Raw genomic sequence first — 14,453 nt, 5'->3', positions numbered from 1 at the left:
ATTTTCTTTTGAGCACTTGAGATAATGTCTTCAGAAACGTTTTGACAATTCTGAGATGTTGTAACAACAGTATTTGTAAAATTAGCTGGTGAAAGAGCGGTCCACTAGAATGTAAGTTCCAAGAGGCCAGGGAGTTTTGTATCCTCAACGTCTAGAATAATATCTGGGATATTACTAGTCCTTAGTAAGTATTGGATGAATTAATGAAAGAAATATGAAATCATTTACATTTTGAAGTCTTGGTGTTTTTAATAGAGTTGCAGAGTTGGCTTGGGTTTCATGCTTTTCTGTATATTTCCTTGGTCAGTGTCCTTCCAAATGAAATTTAAGCAACAGTGTAGTTCTAGTTTTATATGTAAAAGTGTTTACCACACATATTTGCTCAATAAATAATTTTTTAAAAAGGGAGGCAAAGTATGGATGGTGGTGAGAATATAGGCTTTGGTATAAGACAAATCTGGGTTTGAATTGAGTAATATCAAATTTCAATTATCAAAATTTAATCAAATTATCAAATTTCAAATCAATTATCATCAAAATTCAATTATCAAATATCTCTGGGTCCCAGCTTTTTTATATGTAATATAGGAATAAACATATTATGTATGGTTGTTGTAAACGTTAAATGAGAAAATATATGTGAAGCACTTAGTGCAATGCTTGGAACATATGAAGTGTAAATGAGAGCTATTATCCTACTAGGCAATTTTCAGTTTACTTGCCTCATCTCATTCCTCACTCAGGAGGTGAGTTTTAAGGCATATGAGTAGAACTGTACATTATACACACCAGGCAAATGTTACTTTAGGACTGCACTGGTCTGGAATGCTTTTCCACTAAACATCCACTTCCTTCCTACGAGTCTTTGCTCAAATCCACCTTCGTGAGGCATACATGAAACTTCCTATTTATAATTGCACCTCTCCATACTCCTTGCCCTGATCAGCTTTTCTCCCTAACACTTATCACCATATAATATACTATTTTCTATTTTGTTTTAGTTTGTCCTTACAAGAACATAAACTCCAGGAAGGAGGAGATTTTTGTCTGTTTCGTTCAATGATGTCTAAGGTGCAGATCAGTCCCCAACACTGGGTAGTCACTCAATAAATATTTGTAGAATTGAATTTATGTGATTTGAATATATTTCCACTGAATTTTGTAGTTTTTAGTTTGGGTCCATTTAGCTTGTCGGCATCATTTAAAAAAATGATTGCCTGCTTTCATCCTGCATCTTTAAGTATGACTCATCACTCACATACCATATAACCAGCACTCACTCGGGAAAGCTCCAGGTACCCAGCTCAGTTCAATTATCTGTGTGACTAGCTGTGTGAACCTTAGCAATTTATTCAGTTTCTCTGTGTCTTGAATGCATCATCTATACACGGGATAAAAGCCATCTCCATATAACTGTTAATAAGGATTCAATGAGGTAATGCATAGGGAATGCCTACAACAGTGCCTGGCACACATTCAATAAATATTAGCTATTATGATTATATTTACAGCCAAGTCCAGGACCCTTTCCTCTCAGTCCTATTATGCATATCTATTGCTCCCATGCTGGGGTATTCATTCTCTCCAGACCCACCCTTTCTTTCATTTCCATCTCTTACTCATCAGTTCTGAAAATGATGTCAAGGTCTCTTCAGTGCCAACTCTCCTCTGTCTTCCTTTTTTTTTTTTTTTTTTTTTTTTTTTTTTTGCATTTGTCATTTGTCATTAGATCCAAACTGTATTCAGAAGCTTCAGCTAAAATTCCCTGACTAACCTGTGCCTAGACTGAAGCTTTTCTATTTTAACAATGTGATTCTAAGAAAAATTCCCATAGAAGCTAGAGGGTAACATTACAAATTTTCTTAGCCTTAATCCAGAACTATTTTAATTCTATCTTTTATCACATAACTTACTCCATTTCAATTTTTTTTTAAGTGTGTCCTCCTTAACATCTCATGCTTTTACTATTTTAAAGAGAAAAACAATTTCAGGTCTTATAAAACAGTTTTGTTTGCCTTGAAATTTATTTAGAAATTTTAGACATTTTTGTGTATCTTCTCTCTGAGCTTTATGCTGAGTCCAGAGGAAAAGAAAATATGCTCTTCCCTGGATGGGCTGTGCCATCTCATCTTGGGCTGTGAAGTCTGCCCTATCCCATGTCACCAGTCTCAGGAGAAGGAAGGTGCCAGAGAACTTGGCTAAAAAAGGGGGGTGGGGAGTAAAAGGTCCAAAGGATTAAATTTCCGGCTCCCAAAATAACGCCTGACTACTCCTGTCACCTCCAAATCAGGCCCTGCACACTTCTTCATGCTGGCAGAATGCCACCTCTCTGGCCTGATCCCAGGGGGCCCTGATGAGCTATGGGTGCCCCTTTTTCTCTGCAAGACAGTCCGGTAGAGAAGCTGGAGAGCCCACTGAATTAAGGGTGGACATGCAAGATGTATTTTCTCTTTTCTTATACTCTTATCATCTCCTTACTTAATCTCTCTTCTGTCTTCTCCATCTGTCTTCAGGCTCCTGAAAGACCCCGTGATAATGTTTTCTAAAACTTAATACTTTGAGTCCCACTATCATGATGTTCTCCTCCCCTGCTCTGCCTACCCACCTCCACCCCACCATATCCAAATCCCACCTGTTCTATTTGATAGCTTACTTTTTCGCTTAAAAATGTAAAATCTAGCTCTTAATGTATAGCACTGCTTTAAATTTAAAATCAGTTTCCTTGCCATAAAAGGAAAGCTCCCTGATAAATGTAATGAAAACAAAAATATATAGTAATGGAATTTTAGTTGGATATGGCTGCTTGCTGCAGGCCTGTACTTAACTTCTGCTGTTAGGTTAAGAAATGCTGAAGAAGTGTTAAAAACATATCGGCATCGAAGTGAGACTTGATCTTCGAAATAAAGACACAGAAAGAGAACCAAACTTTCTGTGAAAGTTTGTTGAAATCTGATAGGCTTCCTTCATCCCATTTCCTTCAGCAAGAAGTAAATACACTACTTGCTAACTGTACTAAAAAAAAACGTTTTGCACATTTTTTTTTTTCTATTATTTGCTCACAGCTTTTGACCAACTACCAGAGAATGTTTCGGAAACAAGACTAACTCCCGTGGATGACAGAATGAGACAGTCGAATGGGACACTGGGTGTCACCTGGTTCAAATCTTGACCCATTTTCATTTTCCACGAAAAAAAGACTTGCGGCTCGGAACCGAAGGAGACATGCCCAAGGTCACAGAAAAGGTGGTCTAATGTTTTGGTTCCTGCAGCCCAGAGAACAAGCTATCCCATCCCGCGGGAGCCTTGGCGAAAACCTGCCCATGGCGCAAGGCCAAAGTTCTCGCCTCCAGTGTGTTGATCGCGGTTGCCTGGGCAGCGGCGCATTGTTCCCCGCCTCTTCCTGGTGACGTCACGGAACAATGTCCAATGAGAAAGGAAAGCGGCTCGGCGCCGCGCACCTCCGGGCGAGCACCTCCTGCGCCGCGGCTAGAGAGGCGTCGTCAGTGCAGGAGGCTGGGTCGGGTCGCGGCCGCGGCGGGTTAACATCGTTTTTCCAGTCTGTCCGCGGCTACCGCCGCCTGAGACAGAACCAGAATGTTCAGGATGCTGAGTAGCAGCTTTGAGGAGGACCCCTTCTTCTCGTAAGTTGCGGGAGCCAGGAGCCCGAGGTCGCGCGGGAATTTGGGGATTTTGAGGGAAGCTTTTTTAAGGGAAAAGAGCGAGTTTTAGAGGGTGAAAGAGAATGCGGTGTAACTCAGGAGGCAGTTTGAGGGAGATGAGAATTTGGAGGCCTGGGAGGGAAGAGAGAGGGAGACTCAGTGGTGTGTGAGAGAGGGAAGAGAAGGATTTGGGAGCGTGAGGTGGAGATAGGATGGTTTGGATGTGTGAGGTGGGCAGAAGTTTGGGAGTGTGAGGTAGGGGAAGGAAAGTTGAGGGCATGAGGTGGGGGAAGGTGTTTGAGAGCTTGAAGTGAGGGGAGAAGGGTTGAAGGCGTGAGGTGGAGGAAGAAGGGTTTGGGAGTGTGAGGTGGGGGGTAGGAGGGTTGAGAGAGTGAGGTAGGGAAAGGGTTTGGGAGATGAGTTGCTAGGGAAGAGGGTTGAGGGCGTGAAGTGGTGGGAGGAGGGCTTGGGGGAATGAGATGGGGGAGGGTTGAGGGCGTGAGGTGGACAGAGGAGGATTTGGGGGCATGAGGTGGGTTTGGGGATGTGAGGTGTGGAAGGAGAGTTGAGGTCATGAAGTAGGGGAAGAAGAGTTGAGAGCATGAGGTGGGGAGAAGAGTTGAGAGCATGTGGTGGGGAGGGGTTTGAGGACGTGAAGTAAAAGGAGGAGGGTTTGGGGCGTGAGGTGTGGGAGGAGGGTTGAGGGCTTGACTTGGAGGGAGGAGGGTTTGGGAGCGTGAGGTGCTGGGGAGGGTTGAAAGCCAGAGGTGCAGGGTGGAGGGGAGGAGGGTTTGAGGGTGAGTTGGTGGGGAGGGTTTGGGAACGTGAGATGGCGAGAGGAGAGTTGAGGGCATGAGGTGGATGGGGAAGATTTGAGGACTGAGGAGGGTTGGGGGAGTGAGGTGGGGGAAGGAGGGTTGTGGGTGTGAGGTGAGGGGAAGGGTTGAGGGCGTAAGGTAAGGGGAGGAGGGTTTGGGGGAGTGAGGTGTGGGAGCAGGAGGGTTGAAAGTGTGAGGTGGACTGAGGAGAGTTGATGGCCTGAGGTTAGGGGAGGAGGGTTGAGAAAGGGAGGTGGACAGAGAGCTGAGGGTATCAGGTGTGGGAGGAGGATTGGGGGCATCAGTTGTGGGGAGTAGGGTTTGGGGCGTGAGGTGGAAAGAGGGCCGAGTAGCTTCCCTCCCTCACGCTGCCGGTGTGCCTGCTGCTCTCCACTTGGTCAGACTTTGGGTGCCCGCCATGGCTTCCCATGTCCAGAGTCCGCCTTTGCAGCTGCAAGGGCTTTGCAGGTGACATAGCTGCCATCTCGGTGAAACTTCTAGTGAGAATTATGTTCACATAATTGCAAATGGGAGCAGGGAATATTTTATAGCTCCCCTTTAAACTGCAAATAGTAGCAGGGAGTATGTTATAGCATGGCAGTTCGTTGAAAAGGGAAAGTTTTTAAAACAGCATTTTCCCTGTGAGTGGGGAATGTGTCTGTGAGAGCACAACAAAGTTGGAGAGTTATGCTCTCTCTTCGAAGGTGTTGGAAGTTTCCAAGTGCGCTGTTTCCTTTGCTTACTTTGTTACAGAGCTAACCTTGTTTGTGAAGGGACTCCTCTTTCTGTCAAAACTAGAAATAGGACAGGGAAGCTGATGAGGGGATGGTGTATTTAACACCTCAGGGAAGCAAGTGCCATTCATTGCCTTTTGAAGGTTCCCAGTGAAATAATGAGATGCCGTAGGAAGAAGGCATCCAGAAATTAGTTTCACTATGATTTCTTTTTCTGAGATGTGAGGGTTTTTTTTAAATTCTAACTTTGGTGATTATTATAAATATATTGACATAGTATAGTTGCATCCTTAAGAGGAGAAATTTGTAATCTTTTTAGCCCAAGTGTGTTTTGCCAGTTCGAATTTTGAATTCGTGTCTAGTTTATTTTGATCCCTTAAATTTTCTAGGTTTGCAATTTGGAGAGCATTTTTAAAAAGGTTTTAAAATAACAGTTTATCGCATGTATTTTTCAAACAGTGTGTGTGGGGGGGGTGTTGTGTGTGTTTGTTTGAGACAGGGTCTCACTCTGTTTCCCAGACCAGAGTGCAGTGGCAGGGACTCGGCTCACTGCAGCAAGTGCTTCTCAGGCTCAAGCAATCCTCCTGCCTCAGCCTGACAAGTAGTTGGGAACACAGGAGGGAGCCACCACACCTGGCTAATTTTTTTGTAGAGACGGAGTTTCGCCGTGTTACCCAGACAGGTCTCAAACTCTTGAGCTCAAGCAATCTGCTTGCCTTGGCCTCCCAAAATGCTGGGATTACAGGCCTGAGCCACTTCGCCCCAGCCAATGTTTTTGTTTAAATAAATGATTAGACTTAACTGTGTTTGTACTAATTTAAAACAAAATAACATTAATAATTAAAAAGATAATGAACAGTGGGAAAAGGAAATGATTAATATAGAAAAAATGATTAACTTTTTTTCTGAAGGTTATTTGTTAAGGCATACATGAACTCAGGCAAATTTATTGTGCCATTTTATTTAACTTGTTTAAGGAGCTATTTGGGATACAGACAGTGTTATTTTAACAAGCTTAAATTTTTGTATTATTGTGATTCTCTCTTTTGAAAGCTAGAGGCCAGGCATGGTGGCTCATGCTTGTAATCCCAGCACTTTGGGAGGCCAAGCAGGGTGGATCACCTGAGGTGAGGAGTTTGAAATCAGCCTGATCAACATGGTGAAACCCTTACTTAAAAAAAAAAATACAAAATTAACCAGACATGGTGGCATACACCTGTAGTTTCAGCTACTTAGGAGGCTGAGGCAGGAGAATCGCTTGAATCTGGGAGGCAGAGGTTGCAGTGAGCTGAGATCATGCTGTTGCATTCCAGCCTGTACAAGAGTGAACTCCGTCTCAAAAAAAAAAAAAAAAAAAGAATATTTGAGCCACAGAATATTACTTCGTAAAACCCATAGATTTTATTATTTTGTGTCATATAAGCTCTGGCTTTCAAAAGAATTATAGTAATACAGATTTATAGATTATTAAGCTGTTGAAGATATTCAGTCATTTGTATGTAAATATGACATCATACAATGGTTAACAGCTGAGAAGATTATGATAGACAATTTTTGAGTTGTATTATATCCTTGGTTATACCAAAAGTTGTTTTATATCCTTCATTGTCACAGTTAAAGATTCCATCCTCAACTAAACTGTGACTGTGTAATGAGTATAATATCTTCTTTAAAATGTCTAGCAGAAGTGTAATTTAAACTCTTGAGTGATTCTTTCTGAGCAAAGGCAATGAATTCAAGGGTCAGGGTCAGAAATAGTAACAGACTACAAATAGTAAGCATACAGAAGAACACTCTACCTCCATACTTAGGATGGAAAGGACTATAAGTTGATCTTTCAGTTATCACTGTCTATAGCCATTCTCAAATGCAGGGAGCCATATCATAAAAATTTAAAGGTAAAATTGTTGCACAATTTTACCTTTTTTTTAAAAAAAAGGCTAATCTCGCCGGGCGCGGTGGCTCAAGCCTGTAATCCCAGCACTTTGGGAGGCCGAAGTGGGCGGATCACGAGGTCAAGAGATCAAGACCATGGTGAAACCCCGTCTCTTATGCTAAAAAATACAAAAATTAGCTGGACGTGGTGATGCGCACCTGTGGTCCCAGCTACTCGGGAGGCTGAGGCAGGAGAATTGCTTGAACCCGTGTGGTGGAGGTGGCAGTGAGCCGAGATCGCGCCACTGCACTCCAGCCTGGTGCCTGGTAGCAGAGTGAGACTCTGTCTCAAAAATTAAAAAAAAAAAAAAAAAAAAAAAAAAAAAGGCTAATCTTTATTTATCACAAACGTTTTGCATAGACCTTTTAAATATACAAAACACTGGCCAGAACTCTGCTTACAGACTATCATCTTTCATTATCACAATATGACAGTTAACTTTATAAAATTGATTCATACTTAACAATTTCTTTTCTCCACAATGAGTTGTATTTAAACACACTTCTGGAATATGGGAGAAAAAGAATGTGAGTTTATATTTATTTCAGGTAATCTATTTGACCCACCCCTTTAACCTCAACCCTTAAACAAAATGAGTATCCATTTCTTAAGTCAAACAAAGAACTCATAAAGGTGACAAATTCCTTATTGAATCATCCACTGACCTTAGGAACATAGAGAAGTGAAACACATAGCCCATGCCCACCATCTTTTATGTAAATATTATCCCTGTTGCTAACATTGTGTCAGGTCATAGAAAAGAGTCAGTCACTATTGTTTAATGGTGAGTTGCTTTCCTTTATTCTCTTTTTTGTAGTCAATTTAGTATTTTGTTGATTAAAAGTAATTATCATTTGCTTTTAACAAATAACATTGTTGATGTTGGCATTTTCTAATTAGAACATTACCGTTTTCTAAATAGTCCATTAGAGTTGCTTATATTGTTCACAAGGCTAGTCAATATAAGCAAGCTCTACTGATTTACTAATTATTTAAAAATGGACAAAAAAATGTATGCTTCTTTGATATAAAAATAGAATTACTAAATAGTACGAGACTGATAAAATGCTGTGGTTAAATTGTTAATTACTTAAAATATTTGAGTAAAAAGTAATTATAACCTGTAATTTTGAATTCAAATATATTCAGTTTCAATGTTTACCTTGTAACAGTGCATCTTAAATGTATCTTCAGAAAAGTAAAAGGAAATGTTAAAAGTGAAAATTTTAAAATTTGGTGTTTTGTTATATACTTGGGATTTTTAAACTTTGGTATCATGTCTCAGGGCTGAAGTTATTTCATTGAAAATTTGCATCACAGTATATTCAGATATACCTTTTTAAAACAATATCTGCTGGTTAAAAACACAAAGGTTAAAAGCTAGCACTTCCTGGCATGCAGTTTCTATCACATTTTTATTTGCTAAGAATATGCACATAGTTAAGTAGATACATATAGATGAGAGGATTTTGAGGTTAAATGGTTTTGGCATCCTATACCCTAAAAAACATTGATTATGTAGTATGAAAGTTTATAAATATCTAGTATGATAGGCATCGGCAAGGACTTCATGACTAAAACACCAAAAGCAATGGTAACAAAAGCCAAAAAAGACAAATGAGATCTAATTAAACTAAAGAGATCATTAAAAAATCAGGACACAATAGATCCTGGAGAGGGTGTGAAGAAATAGGAATGCTTTTACACTGTTGGTGGGAGTGTAAATTAATTCAACCATTGTGGAATACAATGTGGCGATTCTTTAAGGATCTGGAACTAGAAATACCATTTGACTCAGCAATCCCATTACTGGGTATATACCCAAAGGGTTATAAATCAATTCTATCATAAAGACACACACATGTATGCTTATTGAAATGCTATTCACAATAGAAAAGACTTCAAACCAACCCAAATGCCCATCAATGATAGACTGGATAAAGAAAATGTGGCACATATACACCGTGAAATACAATGCACCCATAAAAAAGGATGAGTTCATGTCCATTGTAGGGATATGGATAAATCTGGAAACCATCATTCTCAGCAAGCTGACACAAGAACAGAAAACCAAACACTGCATGTTGTCACTCATAAGTGGGTGTTGAACAATGAGAACACATGGACACAGGGAGGGGAACATCAAACACTGGGGCCTGTCGGGAGTTGGGGGTTTATGGGAGGGATAGCAGGGGGTGGGGGGAATAGGGAAGGAATAGCCTTAGGAGAAATATCTAATGTAGATGATGGGGTGATGGATGCAGCAAGCCCATTCGTACGGGTATACCTATGTAACAAACCTGCACATTCTGCACATGTATCCCAGAGCTTAAAAGTATAAAAGAATAACATTTAAAAAATAATAAAAAGCTATTTTCCAAAAATAAAATTGATAATACAAATGTCTTGATCCCATTTAATTAGATACAGTTGACGTTGAATCTTATTATAGAAAATAAACTCAAGCTACCAATAGTAATTTTTATAGGGTGTCTTTCTTCACTTCAATATTCAATTTGTTTTTTTCTTTAAATGTCAAATGTGGGACTATTTGTATAAAATTGAAGGATCTAGATGCTAAAAAAAAAAAATCTAGTATGATCCAGAATTTTCTATTTGATGCAGAAACAAGAACTTTGACTCTTCTGAGCTATGAAAATGTAATACGCAAGTCTACAAAAAATAACTATGTTACCGCTTATCAGGTATTAGAGATTAAAAGCTCAGAAGAAGGCTGGCAAACCTGTCAACCTTAATTTTTTTTTTCTGCGACAGCCTCATACTGTTAGCTGTGCTAGAGTGCAATGGAGCGATCTGGGCTCACTGTGACCTCCGTCTATCAGATTCATGAGATTCTCCTGCCTCAGCCTCTCAAGTAGCTGAGATTACAGGCACATACCACCACACCTGGCTAATTTTTTGTGTTTTTAGTAGCGACAAGGTTTCACTATGTTGGCCAGATGGTCTCGAACTCCTGACCTCGTGATCTGCCCGCCTCGGCCCCCCCAAAGTGCTGGGATTACATGTGTGAGCCACCTTGCTCAGCCAACCTTAATTTTTAATCATAAATTATTGTTGTCTCTTCTTTAAGCCTCTCAGCTCTTCATATGAGCATCATATATCTGATGATCAGTATTTGGTCAAAGTACTGAATATATTCAAAGGATGTTAATTCTATCTCCTTATATATATAATTTCTATTTTAAAAATTTTTATAAATTTGTATTTATTTTATACTTTGGGAGTAGTTGGATTTATTAAAGAACATTGCTCTATCCTATCGACTGATGGAGTTGAAAGTGAATGTATTCTATGTAAACGATGTGGATTAACTTTTTTCTTGATGGAAAACATTCTCATTGTAGGAAGCAAAACTGCCACTTTAGATAAGCTTTTGGAAACAGTGTTCAAGGTTACTAACATATTTGTTTCAGATAGACAGTCTGAGGTAGAGTCTTTGCCAAATTGTGATAGCTTGGCTCTAGTTAATATTCTGCCATGTACATCTTTCATTCTAAACACTTAATAAAAGTAGCTTGAGAATACTCAGCTAAAATTTTATTGATTTTCAAGGTCCCACTTTATTCTAAGATCCTGAATATCTACTGTGAAGTTACCTACTATAATTGTTCTTAGAAATATTTTAATCTATAAATTTCTTGTAAATGAACTTTGCAAATTATAATATCATATTTGAAAGAATGAGACACTGTAAGCCTTGAGCTGAAAGGATTTCTAAAATAATCTATAAATTTCTTGTAAATGAACTTTGTAAATTATAATATCGTATTTGAAAGAATGAGACACTGTAAGCCTTGAGCTGAAAGGATTTCTAAGGTATACTATTCATTTGGGTCATTCTTTGGTTCATGAGGTAAAAAACACTGAGTTAGGAGCTAAGAAACACAGCATGACTAGGAGATGGTTGCTGGGTCAAAGAATGCCATACGGTAGCATGTACCCACAAGATAATGCCTACTTGTGCCAATTAATATTGTAAATATCTGTGAAAAAGGAATGAACTATTTTTAGAATATCAAAGGAGCATAATCATTTCCACATTTCTTTTAATATCAAAGGCTTCTGCCACACCAACACTTTGTACTTCAAGACAATGGAAAAATACAGTTTCTTAATAGAAATGTAATTCATTCTTTAAACATTTCTTTAGTTTCTACTATAGGCCCAACCCTGCAGGTTCTCTTAAATTTTTAGGTGTCTTGCCCCTGCCCTCAAGATCCTTCTTGGAGTGTTACATGCATTATTTCTAGTATCAAAACTTGGATATTGTCTATTTTCCTTATAGACCGGTCTCCCTCATTGAAACTAGGGAACATTTCTTTATGAACAAGAGACCTATAACAATCTGCTGCCTAAGCTTTTGCCACTACCATGTATAATGGAAGGGGGGAGTTTCCCTTAATGAATGGGTCTGCCATGTCAGTTATCTGAGAACCTTATGTAATAAGGTAATGCTTTTTGCTTAGAAGCACAAGTGTCTATATTCTTATATAGAACAAAGGGAAGTGTAACTCGGACATAATAAGTATATGTGTGTACATATGTATTTGAGAGAGTTTTAAAAACAAGAACTCATTCTAAAGGGAGATATTACCAGCCCTTAAACACATACATGCATACATACATCCAAACACACACACACACACACACACACACACACACACACACACACACACACACACACACACACACACACACTCTATGTTGAAATCATTCCCAAGTGATCTGGAATCAATCTAAGAGTTAAGACATAAACACTTTTGAAGGGGAAGTAGGCAACAATTTATTATTCCTACCTTGTGATATGCTCTGAAGGTAAATAATATAGAATAGAAAAAGTATGTTTGAGACCAAAGTTCATTCAGCTTTGTTGTGGTTTGTGTCAGCAATTCTAAAAGAGGTAGTAAAGTCATTATTATAGTGAGTAAAAGTACATTTTTCTTGACTTAAATGAAAATACATCCTCATGGAAAATTTGAGAAGTATAGAAAGTTTGATAACAAAAATAACCCATTATTTTGATGTATTTTGTTTCCAGTTTCCACACATGGATTTTTATTTTCCAAAATTTGGACCACCCTTTATGGTTGAATATTCAATGATTTTCTGCAACATATACCATGAACATCTTCCTAGTCTTTAGATATTCATTAAAGCATGACTTTAGAGTCTACAAAATATTGCATCCTGTGAATGTACAAAGCATAGTTCTCACATAAATCTTTAATGACATTTTCAGATCATTACCTTAGACTCTTTTGTACATGAAATGACTAGTTTATACAGTATGAGCTTTTTTTTTTGAGACCGAGTCTTGCTCTGTTGCCCAGGCTGGAGTGCAGTGGTACAATCTCGGCTCACTGCAAACTCCACCTCCTGGGTTCAAGCAATTCTCCTGCCTCAGTCTCCCATGTGCCACTACACCCAGCTAATTTTGTATTTTTAGTAGAGACTGGGTTTCACTGTGTTTGCCAGGATGGTCTCAATCTCCTGACCTTGTGATTCACCTTTGTCAACCTCCCAAAGTGCTAGGATTATAGGCATGAGCCACTGTGCTTGGCATAGTATGAGCTTTTTGAAACCTATTTCCATTTGTTTTGCTAGAAGAGTGAAATGTTTATTTTCAAAAAAGAACATTATGAATGGGTTAAAATTATAAAAACTATTAATTTTTCATTTGAGAAAAAAGGCCTAGATTAGATTAACTCTAAAAATATTAAAACAACTCTGTGCTACCATAGAGCTTTTTTCAGCTCTGATATAAGTGAATTCAAACTTGAACAAGAGAAGCATTAAAGTCTTACCTCCAAGCAGCTGCTGTTCTGGGTAGACAAGAAGTAAATTCATTAGAAGTTTCAGCCAGATTTCTTCCTGAATGGTTCAGACAGGTGCAAACACCAGACTGTAGGCTCACTTTTGTTTAATGCTTCTTCCAACAGGCAGCCATTTGTTAATGTCACTCAAAAAATTAAAATTTTTAGCATTTGCTGCATACATATGTATTCAAATAAACATTTAAATATTCCCCTACCCCTATATAAAGAGAGAAAAACCTGGACAAATTTTAAATGAGCCATATTTAGTTGATTAATTTTTAGCACAATTATGCAATGAGAAAATTTAATTTTACTAATTATTGTTTCTTTAGAAAAGTAATAGCTGTTTAGCACTCCCTTATTCAAAGAACGAAATTTAGTATTTCCTGAAGTATTTTTCTTTATTGTAGTCAAATCGCATTTACATATCTGAAGGAAAAGTTGACTGGTTTTTCTAAATAAGTATATATTAATAGAAACAAGTATTTTAGCCTCTATACTTTAACCATACTCTAAGCTGTAAATGATGAGTGAGTTTGGAGCTCTAAGCAAAAGGACCTCCTTTTGAAATTCCTATTTTAAAACATCAGATGGTATAAAATCCTTTAACCTCACGCAGTTACATTTGTTAAGAAATATTTCATACATACTGCAAAGGTATAACAAATACTTTGGAATAATCTGGTTTTTAAAGTAAGAATTAGAAAATGTTCCATAGGTAACTCATTTATGCATCTTAGAACTACTTGAAATAAAAAGTACCTTCAAATAAAAAGTAGAGTAGGGGGAGAGGAAGAACATTAGGAAAAATGGCTAATACATACTGGATTAGTTTTTTAATTAGTAATTAATACCTAGGTTTTGGGTTGATAGGTGTAGCAAACCACCATGGCACATATTTACCTATGTAACAAACCTGCACATCCTGCACATGTACCCCAGAACTTAGATTTAAAAAAAGAAAAAAGATTTTGTGAGGTGGAAAAAAAAAAGTAGAGTGATACATACACCAAAATTTGAATTGTTAATTTTAAAGTAACTTTTGTGTTTCATAATTTGATTTTGGAAAACACAAAGTGACCCCCTTTCTGCCTTCTAGTGTGCTAAAACATGAGCTGCTCAGTGTGCTATTAATCTATACACACTGAGACTATAAATTAAAATAAATTTATAAATTGTCACAACTTCTTCATAGTGGTGATTGCATATAACTCTGCTAGAATAGTGATTCTCAAATTTTTAACAGGTAGGAAATCTACGAATGATAGTCTTAAATTTTCTTTGCCCCTCAAGACAAAAATTCAAACTTAAAAATCCTGCAAGAATTTGGTATGTAGCTGGGTACGGTTGCTAACACCTGCGATGTGAGCACTTTGGGAGGCTGAAACCAGACTTGAGCCCAGGAGTTTGAGACCAGCCTGAGCAACATGGCAAAACCCTATCTCTACAAAAAAAAAAAAAAAAAAAAA

At 38.3% G+C, this 14,453-nt stretch overlaps 1 protein-coding gene across 2 annotated transcripts in view; it reads left to right on the top strand.

The window, feature by feature from the left end:
• The first annotated feature begins 3,439 nt into the window (after window positions 1-3,439).
• MLF1 (myeloid leukemia factor 1) overlaps window positions 3,440-14,453 on the top strand; it is a 33,623-nt gene continuing 22,609 nt past the window's right edge. The window contains exon 1 of one of the 2 annotated variants that reach the window (XM_032262357.1): window positions 3,440-3,641. In XM_032262357.1, coding sequence (XP_032118248.1) covers window positions 3,595-3,641 — 47 coding nt within the window. In that variant the 5' untranslated portion in view covers window positions 3,440-3,594. The remainder of the gene's footprint in view (window positions 3,642-14,453) is intronic. The other variant, XM_032262346.1, reaches the window with a different exon arrangement.

This window comes from Sapajus apella, unplaced genomic scaffold, assembly GCF_009761245.1.
Source record: "Sapajus apella isolate SASKATOON/1434 unplaced genomic scaffold, GSC_monkey_1.0 scaffold4, whole genome shotgun sequence".
In the NCBI taxonomy this organism is placed as follows: domain Eukaryota; kingdom Metazoa; phylum Chordata; class Mammalia; order Primates; family Cebidae; genus Sapajus; species Sapajus apella.
The sequence above is the reverse complement of the archived record's forward strand: the minus strand, read 5'-3'. Positions and strand labels throughout refer to the sequence as shown.